At 41.1% G+C, this 13,472-nt stretch overlaps 1 protein-coding gene across 1 annotated transcript in view; it reads right to left on the reverse strand.

Annotated features, from left to right (window-relative positions):
- shank1 (SH3 and multiple ankyrin repeat domains 1) overlaps positions 1-13,472 on the reverse strand; it is a 133,486-nt gene that overhangs the window by 51,598 nt on the left and 68,416 nt on the right. Inside the window, exons 16-24 of the mRNA XM_042505266.2 lie at positions 7,083-7,165; positions 6,827-6,951; positions 5,454-5,589; positions 5,256-5,336; positions 1,819-1,827; positions 1,491-1,517; positions 1,322-1,378; positions 1,015-1,130; positions 73-196 (exon numbers count right to left, since the gene is read on the reverse strand). Of these exons, the coding sequence (XP_042361200.2) occupies positions 73-196; positions 1,015-1,130; positions 1,322-1,378; positions 1,491-1,517; positions 1,819-1,827; positions 5,256-5,336; positions 5,454-5,589; positions 6,827-6,951; positions 7,083-7,165 (758 nt within the window). The remainder of the gene's footprint in view (positions 1-72; positions 197-1,014; positions 1,131-1,321; positions 1,379-1,490; positions 1,518-1,818; positions 1,828-5,255; positions 5,337-5,453; positions 5,590-6,826; positions 6,952-7,082; positions 7,166-13,472) is intronic.

The raw sequence follows: 13,472 nt of genomic DNA on the forward strand, positions 1-13,472 counted from the left end.
AGACCTCTACTGGTCCAGAGGACAGACAGACAGGCGAAAGGAGGGGCAGACAGAAAAAACAGACAGCCTCACCGATGGATTTCTGCCGCAGCATACCGTGCGGTGGGCCATGACCCGAGGTGTACTGGCCACGGTCATAACCAAGGCCCAACCCCGACGACATCATCCCCATCCCGGACTGATCCCCGTAGTTTGTCTGAAATGCCAAAAAGGAGGATGTGAAAGAAACTGGAGAGTGACATGAGACTCAACTGTACAGTTAATGTGTGGGCCAGAAAACTAAAACAGTGAGCTAAAAGTGGTGTAAAGCTGCTGAGTTTAGTATAAATTCTTAGGGGCCACATTGCATGGCCACATTTAATCATTGTTAATGTAAAAACATCACTTGCAGATTTATATAAGTCAAGAATAAAAGACTGAAAATAGTTTTTTTTTGTTTGCCATGTGCCTGTTATTTACACTGACATATTTACTGGTACAACAGTTGTTTACTTTGCAAATTTTCATACATTTGAAGGTCCAGTAAGGGTTAAGACGGCATGTTTTTTTTTCCAGTATAAGTGTCTCAGAAAGTATTGCAGTTTCACAGTATAAAGGCACATGGTTTTACATAGTTGTTAGAATTATTGTCAGCTACAATGACACCTAAAGGAATGAAAACGGAAGGTTTTTTTTTTTGGTTGAACAAATGCTTATTACTATAACGAAAACCATTTTTCCTTGATGGAAGTATGTGTAAAATGTGTCCCCTTTGAAAAGAACTAAAATATGGGTGAGATTCTTTCTCTGTTTGCTTTTTTAAAAATCAATATATATTCACATTTTACCACTGAAACTAATAGTTGCATCAAGTTTTGCTTTGAAACTGTTTTCATTTATATCCCCTACATTTTGCTGTCTCTTACTACAACTTAATTTATTGTAGACAGGCACTCTTCCCAACCTGATGACAGACCCAGTTAACATCAGAGCACACACATATAAATATACTGTAGTATGATTTAAGATACACACCTCGTTGCCATAAAAACTTCTTCCCCTGTCTCTTTTTGGCCCCTGTCCCCGTGTCCCTGGCGCCTCATTGGTGCTGATTGTCTGCTGAGCTGCTGCAAGAATTTCATCTAGTTTATCTGAGAGAAAAAAGACAGAGAAAGAAAGAGAAAGAGAGAGACAAAGAAGGGGACATACAGCAATGAAACAGAAAAATGGACAGCAACAAAATGAATGAAAGTGTGTGGAAAGAGACACACTTGATGGAGGTGGATGAGATAGAGAGGAAGAAATTCAGGAAACATCCAGTGACAAACATGAGCTCCCTTACTCAAAGCCATCTGATAGACTGTCCTCTTCTTCTCTGTAACTTGTGAGGATTCGAATTCTAAAAGAAAAGAAACTCAGATTAAGCCCAATAAGCAACTGAGCGGCGAATGCCAAGTCATTTTGGACAGACATAAATACAAAGCCTTAAGCGAGAGTGTACCAGAGCATACCTGATTTTTTTTTCCAAGGGGTAGCAGCTGGAAGGAGGACAAAAGGAGACTTAAGTTTTGGCAGGAGTGAAAGTGCGATAGCGCTGTTACAGTGAATACTAATCATATTCCCCGGAGCCTGACAAACTGAGTCACCTCGCCAGGCTTTTTCGATCTTCGATGTAAAAGAACGTACATCACACCCACGCTTTGAGACAACTGAAGCATGCACACTTATGTTACAGTAAATATGCTGCACACACATACAGTATGCTGCTTGCTGTTACTCTGTAAAACATGTGAAAACACACACACACAAATGTGGAGTTAGACTGAAGCAGACTCCCACCTCTCTCCACTGTTATATGTTTAAGATCCCGTCAGCATTGAAGTGGGGACAAAGGGAACAAAGAAGAGACAGAGTTAGTGGTTAAACCAGTGAACATTAAAGGGACAAGTCTACAAGGGAGTAAAGAGGAGGAATTAAAGGTGACCCTTTAGTGTTTGCATCCATTGGTGTGAGTGAGCTAGTGTGTGTGGACTGAATAGGAATAGGGTTATCCGCCATACTCATACTCAAGATGTTATATTTCACAATGCGTAGTTTATTGAGCTTAATTAAACAGAAATTAAATTTTATTGTCCAATGGTTAAACCAAGCATGAACGGGTTTTGAACTTCTTGAACGTCTTCACCTCATCGCTTACTTACAACTGCACGAATCCTTTAAAAAAAATACGCCACAGTTTTGTTGAAACTTGTCAAAACATATTTAAACAACACTCGCATGAAATTAGTGTTAGGAAAACAACAATTTGTGGACTTAAGTGCACTGCAGGATCATTTCCATTTTAATGTCCTTGTTATCTTGCAGCATGACTTTTAGATGAACTGGGACACTGCACCAATCACAGAGGTGAGATAGTTTAATAGGCGTCACAGCTAAATGAATTCTAATGCATTAGAATAAGCATATGGTAGGAGCTGACATAGCTTCATCACACACTGTGCTCCTCTCACCTTGATCTAGAAGGAGGCAAAAGCAAAGAGGATCTAAGTTACAGTGCATGTGACTGCAAATTAGGCACTCGCAAGGAACTTGGGATCTTTATTGAGAAGTGCACTGTATATTAAGCCAAACTGACTATTAAAATATATAAAAATATAACCCTGACCAGTACTGAGTTTTGAGGTGAATACTGATAAATGCGACTTTAAAAATTCTGATAACATTATGTCAGCCTACAGTAATTTTCTTTAAAATTAAACACATTATGTAACAAATAATAATGATATATTGATGATTATTATTGATTTTTTATTTTAGAATTGTGACCAAGTTACACAATAAGTGGAACATTTCAATCAACTTGTGAAAACTCTCTACTGAACAAACTATATAATGGTGACACTGTGACAATTTCTTTTGTTGGCCAAAAATCCATAATATGATCTGCAATAAGCTACTATCAACCTGGCTCATTTAGCTCCTGAACTGTGCCACTTTTACATCTATATATCACTTCAGTTAATTTTAATACTTTGGTATGATGATGATGAGGTCAGCATACAAGCTTAAACAACAGCAACATATTTACTGGCATTTTGTCTTCAAAATAATGAGCACATTTTGTCTAAAATCTCATGACTTCATTTGCAGAGGACTTAGCCTTTTGGTTGATTTGAGGAGGGAGAAGAGCCCCTTCATGTTTTACGCCATTAAACAATCCAGCTGATATTCCTACCAAATCTCAACACCGTATTGTAAAATGATTTCAGTTGTAGCACCTTCAAAGGGATAGTTCAAAATCAAAAATACATATTTTGCCTCTTATCTGAAGTGGCATTTATCAGTCTAGATTCTTTTGGTATGAGTTGCTGAGTTCTAGAGATATCGGCTGCGAAAATATAATGGAACTAGATGGTACTCAGCTTGTGGTGCTGAAAACGCTCCCCAAAAAAATTTGAAAAAAACTAAACAGCAATGTCTCTTTCACGAAATCATGGCCCAGTTAATCCACAAATCTGTTGTCAGCAGTTCAATGTAGGAACTATTTATTTCTACCAAACTACTCCCACCAAGCCTATCACTGGCCAGTATTTTGTGTTTTTTTGACGCTTTGAGCTGAGTGTGATGTAGTTCCATTTTAATGGAGAGAGGACATTTCTAAGACCGATATCTCCAGCACTCGGAAACTCACACTAAACGACATAGTATTGATAAATACCACTACAGGTAAGAGGAAAAAATTATTTGGGGATGAACTGTACCTTTAAGTTTATTGGAGTGACACTCTATGTATTAATGAACACAGTATCACTGTATACATACAGTGCTAGTGGCAAGATAATAGTGAGCACTGATGGTGGAAGGGAGGTGGATCAGGAGTTCAGGTAACTGGCACCTGTGCTTCAGACTGGGCGCTCATGCTTTGCGCTGGTTAGGTGAGGTCACACCACAGGAGGAGGAAGGTGAGGAGAGGAGTTGGGTGAGGAGTAAAGCAAAGGGCTGATTTCTACACTCAGGATAAACTTTGGTCTGATCTTAACTTACAGCAGCAGGTCAGGACTCATTGTAGTGGCTGTTGTTTACCAGTTTAGGCAAGTTTAAGTCATCGTTGTAAGAGCAAGTACTAAAACCAGATCTGAGACCAGCTGACAAAGCCCTGCAGATTCCCCTCCCCTCCAGCAGCTCCATGTCATCAGCCTTCATACATCGTCTACTGCTCACTGGGCATGCTCAGAACCAGACACCAGCAACAGCAACAGCGATGGAAAACACCATAAATGTTTAGAAAATATAACCCAATCGCCAATACAGCAACGCTCTGATCTGCAAATGGGGGTGTTGACCCTCACCATGCACTCTCCTCCCACTATTTTGCCTCAAATAGAGATGGCATAAGTGTAGCCACACATAATGCTGTTACCATAGCAACAGACCTGGAACAAAGTTGCTTTTTTCTCAAAAAATTACTCATCTCAATAATTTTATCCTGGGTGTGATTTCTTCCAAATGAATCAAACACATTCTCAACAAAAGATCTCAAACAAAAAAAGGGACATATTTTGCTACTTGCTCACTAATACATAAAGACCAGACACTTAGCCATGATGTTTGTGGCACCCGGAAAACTCTTCTCAGGTGACGCCCATTCCCCTGCAGTGTTACCTTGGCAACAAATACTTGCTGAGTGTCTCTGTGTGTGCATATGTGTGTGTGTTGAGCAGAGGGGCTGGTAGACTGTTCTGTGGGTTAAAGCTGTGGGCGGGCCAGGGAGCAGTGGGGAGGTGCAGGAGGGTCAGAGGTAAGAAGGGCGGGCAGTGAGAGAGGGATCACAGGGTGGATAGCGACACTTTTTCCGGGTGGGGTTACCTGTAGTGGGGGTGCTGGTAGTGACAGTGTGGAACCTCTGAAAGAACAGTGAAATGCATTGAGACCGTCATCCACGGCGGCAGCCAATCTTCTTTTCTTTTCTCTCTCTCTCCTTTCTGTCACTGAGTAACTAAACTATGTCCACCTCTACTTTCGTGCTGATTAAATTTAGCCCAAGCTCAACTCCCCTTCACACTTTCAGCATCTTTAGCAACCCCCAACACTCCGGTTTTACACTCTTTCTATCATCCCTCATCACCTCAATCTATTTTTCCCTGTAACTTTTTTTCCCCATCTTGAGCTTTAAAACACTCTCCTTTTCTTTAACATTCTACATTCTTTCTGTTTCTTTATTCTTTGTAATCCTTCTCTTTTCACCCCCCAAAAGTTTATCCAAGTTAGTCTCTCACCCATTTCCTCCAGTTCTGAAGTCATGGATTTGGATCGTAGGGCGATAGCCGGGGTGCTCAGCCTCTTACTCTGCTGGGGGACTGGAAGGGAGGGAACAGACAAAGGCAGCAGTCATCAGTCAAGCTGTTCAGTTAAGTTGCCACCAGCACTTATCTACAGTAGCACCCCAGGGGAGAGCAGAGAGTGCAGACTCTTACTTTTCTTCCTTGAACCCTCCTCCATGTCGGGGTTGCGGGTTACCATGACCACCTTGACCATGAGGCTGTTGCCACCTTGCCGGATCATGTTGACGACCTGCCGGTGACCAACCTTTACCACATTTTGACCATTGACCTGGTAAAAAACAGAGACAAAGATGACATTATATTGCATTTATGTTTTTGGCATCATTTATGTCAATAAGGCAGATGGAAGTGAAAACTGACAGGCTGACAACAATAACAAAGTGAAATGATTACTTGTAGTTGAAGATTCTTGGACATGATTATCAGCTAAACTTTATTTATATAAACAAATGTAACAGTATATAAAGTAAGGATGGATCTTAATTAATCCAGAACTCATGTGTGCTTTGCTGATTTCAAGTTCCTCCTACTAAATCAGAGATCAGGCTCTCAGTAGGCCTAAGTGCACCTTGGTCGAACACTGAATGTAAAAGGGAACAATCGAACTAATTGCAACGGTGTACTTCTTAGGATGCAAGGTTAATTTTGGGATAGTCTGATAAAATAGTTATTATTAGTTATGAGTCACAAATGAACTTAACCTGCATGTCTTTGGCGTGTGGGAAGTGGTCAAAGAACCCTGACAAAACCCAAGCTGATATGGTATATGTTATATACACCGGTAGTTTAATAGATTGAAAGTGAGTATCTCAAAAATCTATAAACTGTGTTGAAATTTTAAGGAAAGTGAGGGTTTGGGCCACAAAACAAAATATTTGGTTTTGGTGCAGATCTGAATCCCAGTGTGAATACAAAGGTTTTTATCAAAAACATTTTTCTGAAAATGTTAAACATTTAAATCCAGAAGCAGTTCAATCTCGAAACCCATCAGCTATCGGTCTGAAAACAATAAACCTCTCAGGCAACGGCCAGTATTTCAGGCTGATCCTGTGTAGCCAACCTATATCCACGCCAAGACTTTCTCTTTGGTGCGCCACTCATTTTGGCCAGGCTTACTAAACATACATGTTCATATGAATGCATATGATACATTTTAAAAAAGCAATATAAATCAAAATCGTCCTCACACTAGAGCCGATGGGTTCCAGGATTACATTTTTTGGCCGATGGGTTTGACTGTTTACCTGCCACTCAAACGTGATTGGTCAATACTACAAACAGACTACAAACTGAAACCAGACACTTTGATACCAAAATCTTGTCCTGTTTCCTACAGATTCTGCATACATATGCAAATATCTGTTTATAGGAAATAGATAGAGATGAACATTTAGAGGACTGAACACCTTTGCTCTCTTGCTCTATCTAGGTTCAGAAAACGCGACATAAAATCTGTTAGTGCTTTCAATTCCAACCCATGATGCAGTGTTAAGTCATGGCAGTACCTCTATAAGGAAATCCCCCATCCTCAGACCAGCTCTCCAGGCGACGCCTCCCTCGTCCACTGACTCCAGGTACTGCAGGGCAGGGAAGGCCGGGGTGGGAGTGAACTCCTCAATAGGAGTCTGAGCTGAAGACACCATGAAAATATGAGAATGCATTAGCATTGCATGTGATGACAGTATACAATTCGAACTACCATTCCTAAATCAATGAGTGTTGTTGCAGGGCAGGATGTTTGTTTATTTCACATTTATTTACCTTTGGCTCCTCTCAGCACAAAGCCGAAACCCTCGCTGTCTTTCTTCTGCAAAAGCACTGTCTTCTCCTTGATTATATAGTCACTGACAGAGAGGAGACAGAGGAGAGAAAGTTAGAAATAAAACAAGACAAACATGAAAGACAGAAGACAAGGAGGACATATGGCCTACATTGTTGCACATCTGCATTTACCCTCAATCTTAATCAATGGAGATAATAGGATGAAAGTCAAGATTTTAAAATCCATAAAATACAACATATACCTCACTGATGTTACTTTTCCTGTCCCCAACAACACCACTCCTCTCCTCTGATGTCTGCTTCCCACTTCCTTTGTCTCCCTCTGATGAAATCACCACCACTACTAGACAGAAACTCATCTCAACAGTGTATTGGATTAAAACTGGATCCCCTGTGTGTAAATGTGGGTATTTACATATATATGTACTGTACATGCATGTACCTTCTAATATATACATGTTTATTTTTTTAAAACTTTATTTTTTATTATTCCGAGGAATAAAATATTCAGAGGATAAGGTGAAGAATTAGAGGTGACGCTTCCCACTCTGACCCACATCCCTCTATTTCCATCCCTCCCACAACATACTTACATGCATATACATTAAATAAGCAATAATGAAGGGGCAGACAAGTACACTGTGTTAAAAAATCTGGACACGTTAAAGTAAACAGGCATATTCATCCTGAGGACATTGCTTTTTTGTCAATAATTTATCTTGAAATGTTAATACATTGTGGCGTTCTGTTCATATTTCTGCTCTTAGCATTTCCCCTTCACGTTATAGTAAAGTATAGTCTTCTAGTTGAAAGTTGAAAAAAGTGAATTGTAATATCAAAACTCTGATCTGGGACAAGACAATTTACGGAAATGTTTGTTTGATTTATTTATGTGGCATGTTTGTTGTGTGTGTTTCTACAAAAACAACAATAAAAATCTGTCATGGAAAGTATAAAAATGTATTTCAAAGTGGTTAAATGTAAAAACTGAATATTCATTTTAAAAATATTGCAGCCTTAATTTAAAATTACAAACATCAGTCTTCAAAGTTCTAAATCAGTCAAATTCAAGCCAACACTGATTGTAATTAATGTCACTTTTCCAACAGTACAGTGGTGACTTAAACAGTGTTTTGCTATGCTTCACTTTGCTGTATGTTTTTGACAGTGAGGCCAGAGCTGGTTTCCACCAGAACCTCACTGAAGAAGAGATGCTATATACAGTATGATGGTACTGCTTGTTTCCTAAGCAACAGCTAGATCTGGACGCAGGGAAACTTGGTTGGGTAGGTCTACACCAGAGCCAAGCCATGTGATGGTACGCTAGTAGTCACTGACAGCAGACAACAGGCACAGTATGCTCACAGGGGAAGCCAGTACAGTGTAGTAACATATTTTGTGGGGGAAATATGCAACTACTGGTTGAAAGTCACTAAATATATATTTTTTTAATAACCTCACATAAGCACAATTTTTAGGTACTAGAGTATTTCCATTTTATGCCACTTCATATCTCAACTCAGCTGAATTTACACAATTACATTTATTTGGCAACTCTAGATTAAGATTTTACATTGAAAAAAAAGCCCATGAAACATAATGCATTGTTCAAGCTTAAACCAGTGCTTTCCACGATTTTTGGCTTGCGACCACTTACAAAAAGCATTGTCTAGTTAAGGCCTCTTGTCACGTTCAGGTGTGTGAGAGTCAATGACGTCCCACCAAAGAGACATTCCCCCTCTAAACTGCTCGGATGATGGTTGCCAAGGCTACCATACAAGGTGCCGTCTGCTACTCAATAAAACATTCACATGCACTCACACATCGATGGCACTGCCATCAGGGTCAGTATCTTGCCCAAAGATACTTCAACATGCAGACTGGAGGAGCCAAGGACTGAACCCCATCCTTGAACAAATGGACGGCCCGCTCTTCCTCCTGAGCCACAACCTGCCAAAGCCTGGTTCCATAATAATAATTTAATAACGTGATATAGTAATAATCTATCTATCTATCCATCCATCCATCCATCTCTCTCTCTCTCTCTCTCTTTCTCTCTCCCCCTCTTAAAGAGACTGTATATGACATTCACACAGGGCTGGCTCTACCCAATTTGGTGCCCTAGACGCCCTAACCCTTACCCGCACCTCCGCACCCAATAACGACACATCACGTGCTCACACATAATTTAGGAACATGTCACTGTTTATTTATTTGTAATGTTAATATATATATTTTTTATATATATCTTTTTTAGACAGAAAACACTAAGTGAGGGCGCCAGTGGGCCTAGAAAATTATTATTTTATTGTTATTTTCCCTCGAGGCCAACGGGGACTGGCGGCGTGGCGGCGCCCCTCCAGCAGATGGCGCCCTAGGCGACCGCCTATATCGCCTATGCCAAGAGCTGGCCCTGCATTCACAGTCTAGGCCAGGATTGCCTGCACACAGCTCTCAACATGGAGGTGCAGCTACGCACCGTTATCTACTAGCCGCAGTCTCAGCATACAGGACTTCTAATGCAAGACTTCAATTTGCAATAGAGTATTTTTTACATCATACTACAATACTGTATGCAACTGTACATGACAAATTAAGCAGAGAAGATTGAATGACAGTGTTTAAAGTCACACATTTTAACTGACCTATGTTATGTTTTCTGAAACAAAAAAATAAAGCTAACATCAAATGCTTTAAAAGTTAAAGCATTTAATGATTTAAAAAAATGTTTTGTTATGTTGTATGTACACATAACAAGAGGCTTTATCTCATCCTAGTTGCATGAGAGGTGAGACACATCACACACAGTTAGTTTAAGGTCAGTTTAGAACACTCAGGGCTGCTGACCTCGAACGGACTCTTGTCTTGTTATGAATGGAAAGACCCTCCAAACAAGCGTTAAGTCAGTCAGTGAGTCAGAAGGGTATATATACGGTGTCATCTGTAACATAGTGTAACCACATGCTGATAATCCCATCGTGCACCAAAATAGTCCCAGCCCACTCCATCTGTTCATCCCTCTCTTTTTCTCTCTTCACTGGCTTTTCTTCTTTTTACATTTTCCATCCTGATGGCCCCTCCTGCTCTGTACCTCTCATTATACCAGCTTCCTTCCCTTGTTCTCCAAACTTCTACTCATTTTTCTCTAATCACATTTCCCCCTCATGATCTTTTTCACTCAGTCTATTGAGTGTATGATGCTCTCCACAGGCTGTGAGAGCCTCTCTGTCTCTGCCAAGGCTCAGTCTCTTTGTTATTCTTGTCCACTTCTGTCCATCTCTATTGCCCAGCCCAGACCTCAAACGCTCTGCAAGACCCATTGAATACATGAGCACATACTGTATGTACAAACACATTCACACAAATATCAAGGCATGACTGAGCAATGCAGGTATATTACTACATAGGAATTATGCACAAAGTAATGTAAACACACACATTGCTTTCCCCCTGCAGCTGTTACTCTGCCCTGTCTCTACAGGCAACACATGCATCAAGTAGCTCCATGGCAGTTTAGCATGTGCGCAGACAGCTAACATATCAGTTCAGAAAACTTTACCAGCAGTGGCAGATCATATTTTTACACTCATTTCCCTACTGATTTTTAGTCTCAGTGTAAATTTATATGAATTACCACAGCAATATGATGTTTACTAGTTTCATACAACCTTCATCTGAGGGACAGTCTGATTAAATGCCTCAAACACAACATTTGAAAAACTATTACATCCATCAGTGGGGCCGATGTTTAAACTCTGAAGTCTTGGTCTTGACTTTTTTTCATTTCAAACAAGCAGTGCCTGGTAAGCAATATTAACTCATCAGAATGACAAACCACTTTGAGAGGTGATACTAAAACAGCAGAACATGCAGAATATACCTGATGAAAACTCTTAGGACCGCTACATAACTGCACTCAGACAATTTTCCACAGCCAGCAATCAGTGAGAGTTACATACATAGCAATAATCCCACGAATCCCATTCAACTAGCTCAGGCTCTGCTGTCTCTAAGGATGTCATCAACTTTAAATTACATTAACTGTGTCCCAGTTCAGTGGCTCGATACTTTGGAGTCCAAATCATTTCTGGACCAAAGGCTCATCCAGGCAAGCAAAGAAATGCAGCCTGCATATGCGCATGTGCATCCTTAGAGAAGCCTATTTTCCCCAAATCTGCTTTGCACTGGTCAGCTGTTGATAATTTGTTTAGGCGATTGTCTTCAGCTTGTAAAGCTGGAAAATAATACATGACCAGGTTATATTTAGCAGGTGTTTGTGTTTCAGATAATCATCAGGTAGTAGCAGATATTTTACAGGGACAAGATTAAAAAAATGGAAGATGCTATCAGCATTCAGGTGTCGCCAACATTGCTATTTGCACAGGGGGAGTACATTCCCAGTTTGGGTGTTTATAGCGAAATGTGGCTAGTCACACCTTGCTGTGTATTGCTGAACATCCTAACAAAGTCAAGATGTAAGACACAGACATTAGCACGAACGGGTCTATTCAGCCAGCCATTCCTCTAAAGTTTATGTACAAAGTATGCGTTTAGTGGCTTCATAAATTCTAAATAATCATCAACTAAGCCTACAAATAATAAGCCAGCGTTGACTCATACAGGACTCAGACCCCTCCTGTGTGCTAAACCTATTCATCCACCATATCTTCACCCTCCGTGGAATGTTTAACTCTTATACTATGCCACTGACTTTCTGGCAGTACATTTGTTGTTTTTTTTGTGTAAATTCACCACTTTAATCTCTGAGAATATCCAAGACTGACTAGCACTAGCCCTTACCATTACCTCTTTGCCCTTATCCTTACAACTTCCAACACTGACACATCAGTATGACAAGTACTACCCAATCACAACATGTAGTGGCATCCATAATAACATGTTGTTGGGATGGGTGTAAATAGCCAAACAGCAACAATGTGAGTATTCGCACCACGGAGGAAGCATACAGTCTGTGATAAAATAAAAGAACACTATGGTGTGTAAATCATAGATGCTAGGCATGAACTTTACATGAAATATTAACACTATTTGCTTGGTAACTTGTAATTCAACTTTGGGTATCATTACAATTATCCTAGTTTATAAATGACACTGTGTTGTATGTTTGAGAGAAATTTCCTATTGACAAACTTTGAAACTTGTTGTCTTTGCCTGCCAACACCTGAACACACCCTTAGTTTTGCTGTTTGTGAGGCTCTACCATGTTAATAATAGAGAAGAGCAGGTTCAGCCCCTCAGGTCCAACTCTGTGGACTGCATCCTCCAGAGGATCCAGCCACTGAACTGGGTTCCAGTAATAGTGCCACTCAGTGTTGCTTCCAGAGTACTGGCAATGTTGTTGTCATCAGTATCTTAGATGCAGAGACTGAGCTGGACTATCCTGCAGAGCGTACAGTGAGTCTCATGCTGCATACGTAAGAAGCTAAGATGTTAAACAGGTTTGGCCACGCAGGTTTCCATAGAGGTGTCAGAAAGAAACTAGAACTTGTCATGCACGCTGCATCGTTAAAACTCCCTCACCACGCGCTGTTTCCAATTTGTCGGCAGTCTCCCTCCCTCTCTCTCACTCACTCTCTCTCTCTCTGTCTCACACACACACACACACACACACACAGTGGTAAACATACACGCCACACATTACGCAGGACACAAGAACACATGCAATCAGCTGGCCAACAGAGGAGGAGAAATGACCCTGCCATACCTTTGTGTTTTTGATGGACAGTAGCAAACACACCTTTCATGCACACAGCGCACACACAAAAGCAGACATGCATGCACACCAAACACGCAGTCAATCTGCACATCAGTAAAAGCAGCAAGCATCACTTGTGCCGGTGCAGCATTGCTAGAGGACGTTTGTTAATGGAGCGATTCAAAGCAGAGAGAACGACACACTCACATGTTCATACAGCGAAACACACAACGGCTGCACTGCTCATACACCAGGCTGTGCAGCAGCAGCTCTCGTCCGTCTTTACACACATACATCACACACACACTCACACTGAGACACACTGAATCAAACACATCCGTCTGCAAGCATGCACTGCAACATCTGTCAACCTATCTAATCGATCCTGTCCTGCCATCCATGATGTCCACATGCATGCATCCCTCCCTCCGCCCCCCCCATCTCCCCAGGCAACTGGAGGGAGAGGGAGGGAGAGAGAGGGAGTGGAGGGTAGGGGGGGTATAAAAAGCCATGGCAGGTACCTGTAAATGAACCAGACGCTCCTATTCACAGGGCCGAGCGACGGCCAGGAAGAAGAGAGGGAGAGGGAGAGGGAGAGATCCTCCTCGCCGCATGCCCCCATCGCCATTTCCTCCCCTCCCTCTCCTCCTCCT

The sequence above is a fragment of the Plectropomus leopardus genome, chromosome 18, assembly GCF_026936395.1.
Source record: "Plectropomus leopardus strain MGB_pleo_1.0 chromosome 18, ASM2693639v1, whole genome shotgun sequence".
Lineage (NCBI taxonomy): Eukaryota > Metazoa > Chordata > Actinopteri > Perciformes > Serranidae > Plectropomus > Plectropomus leopardus.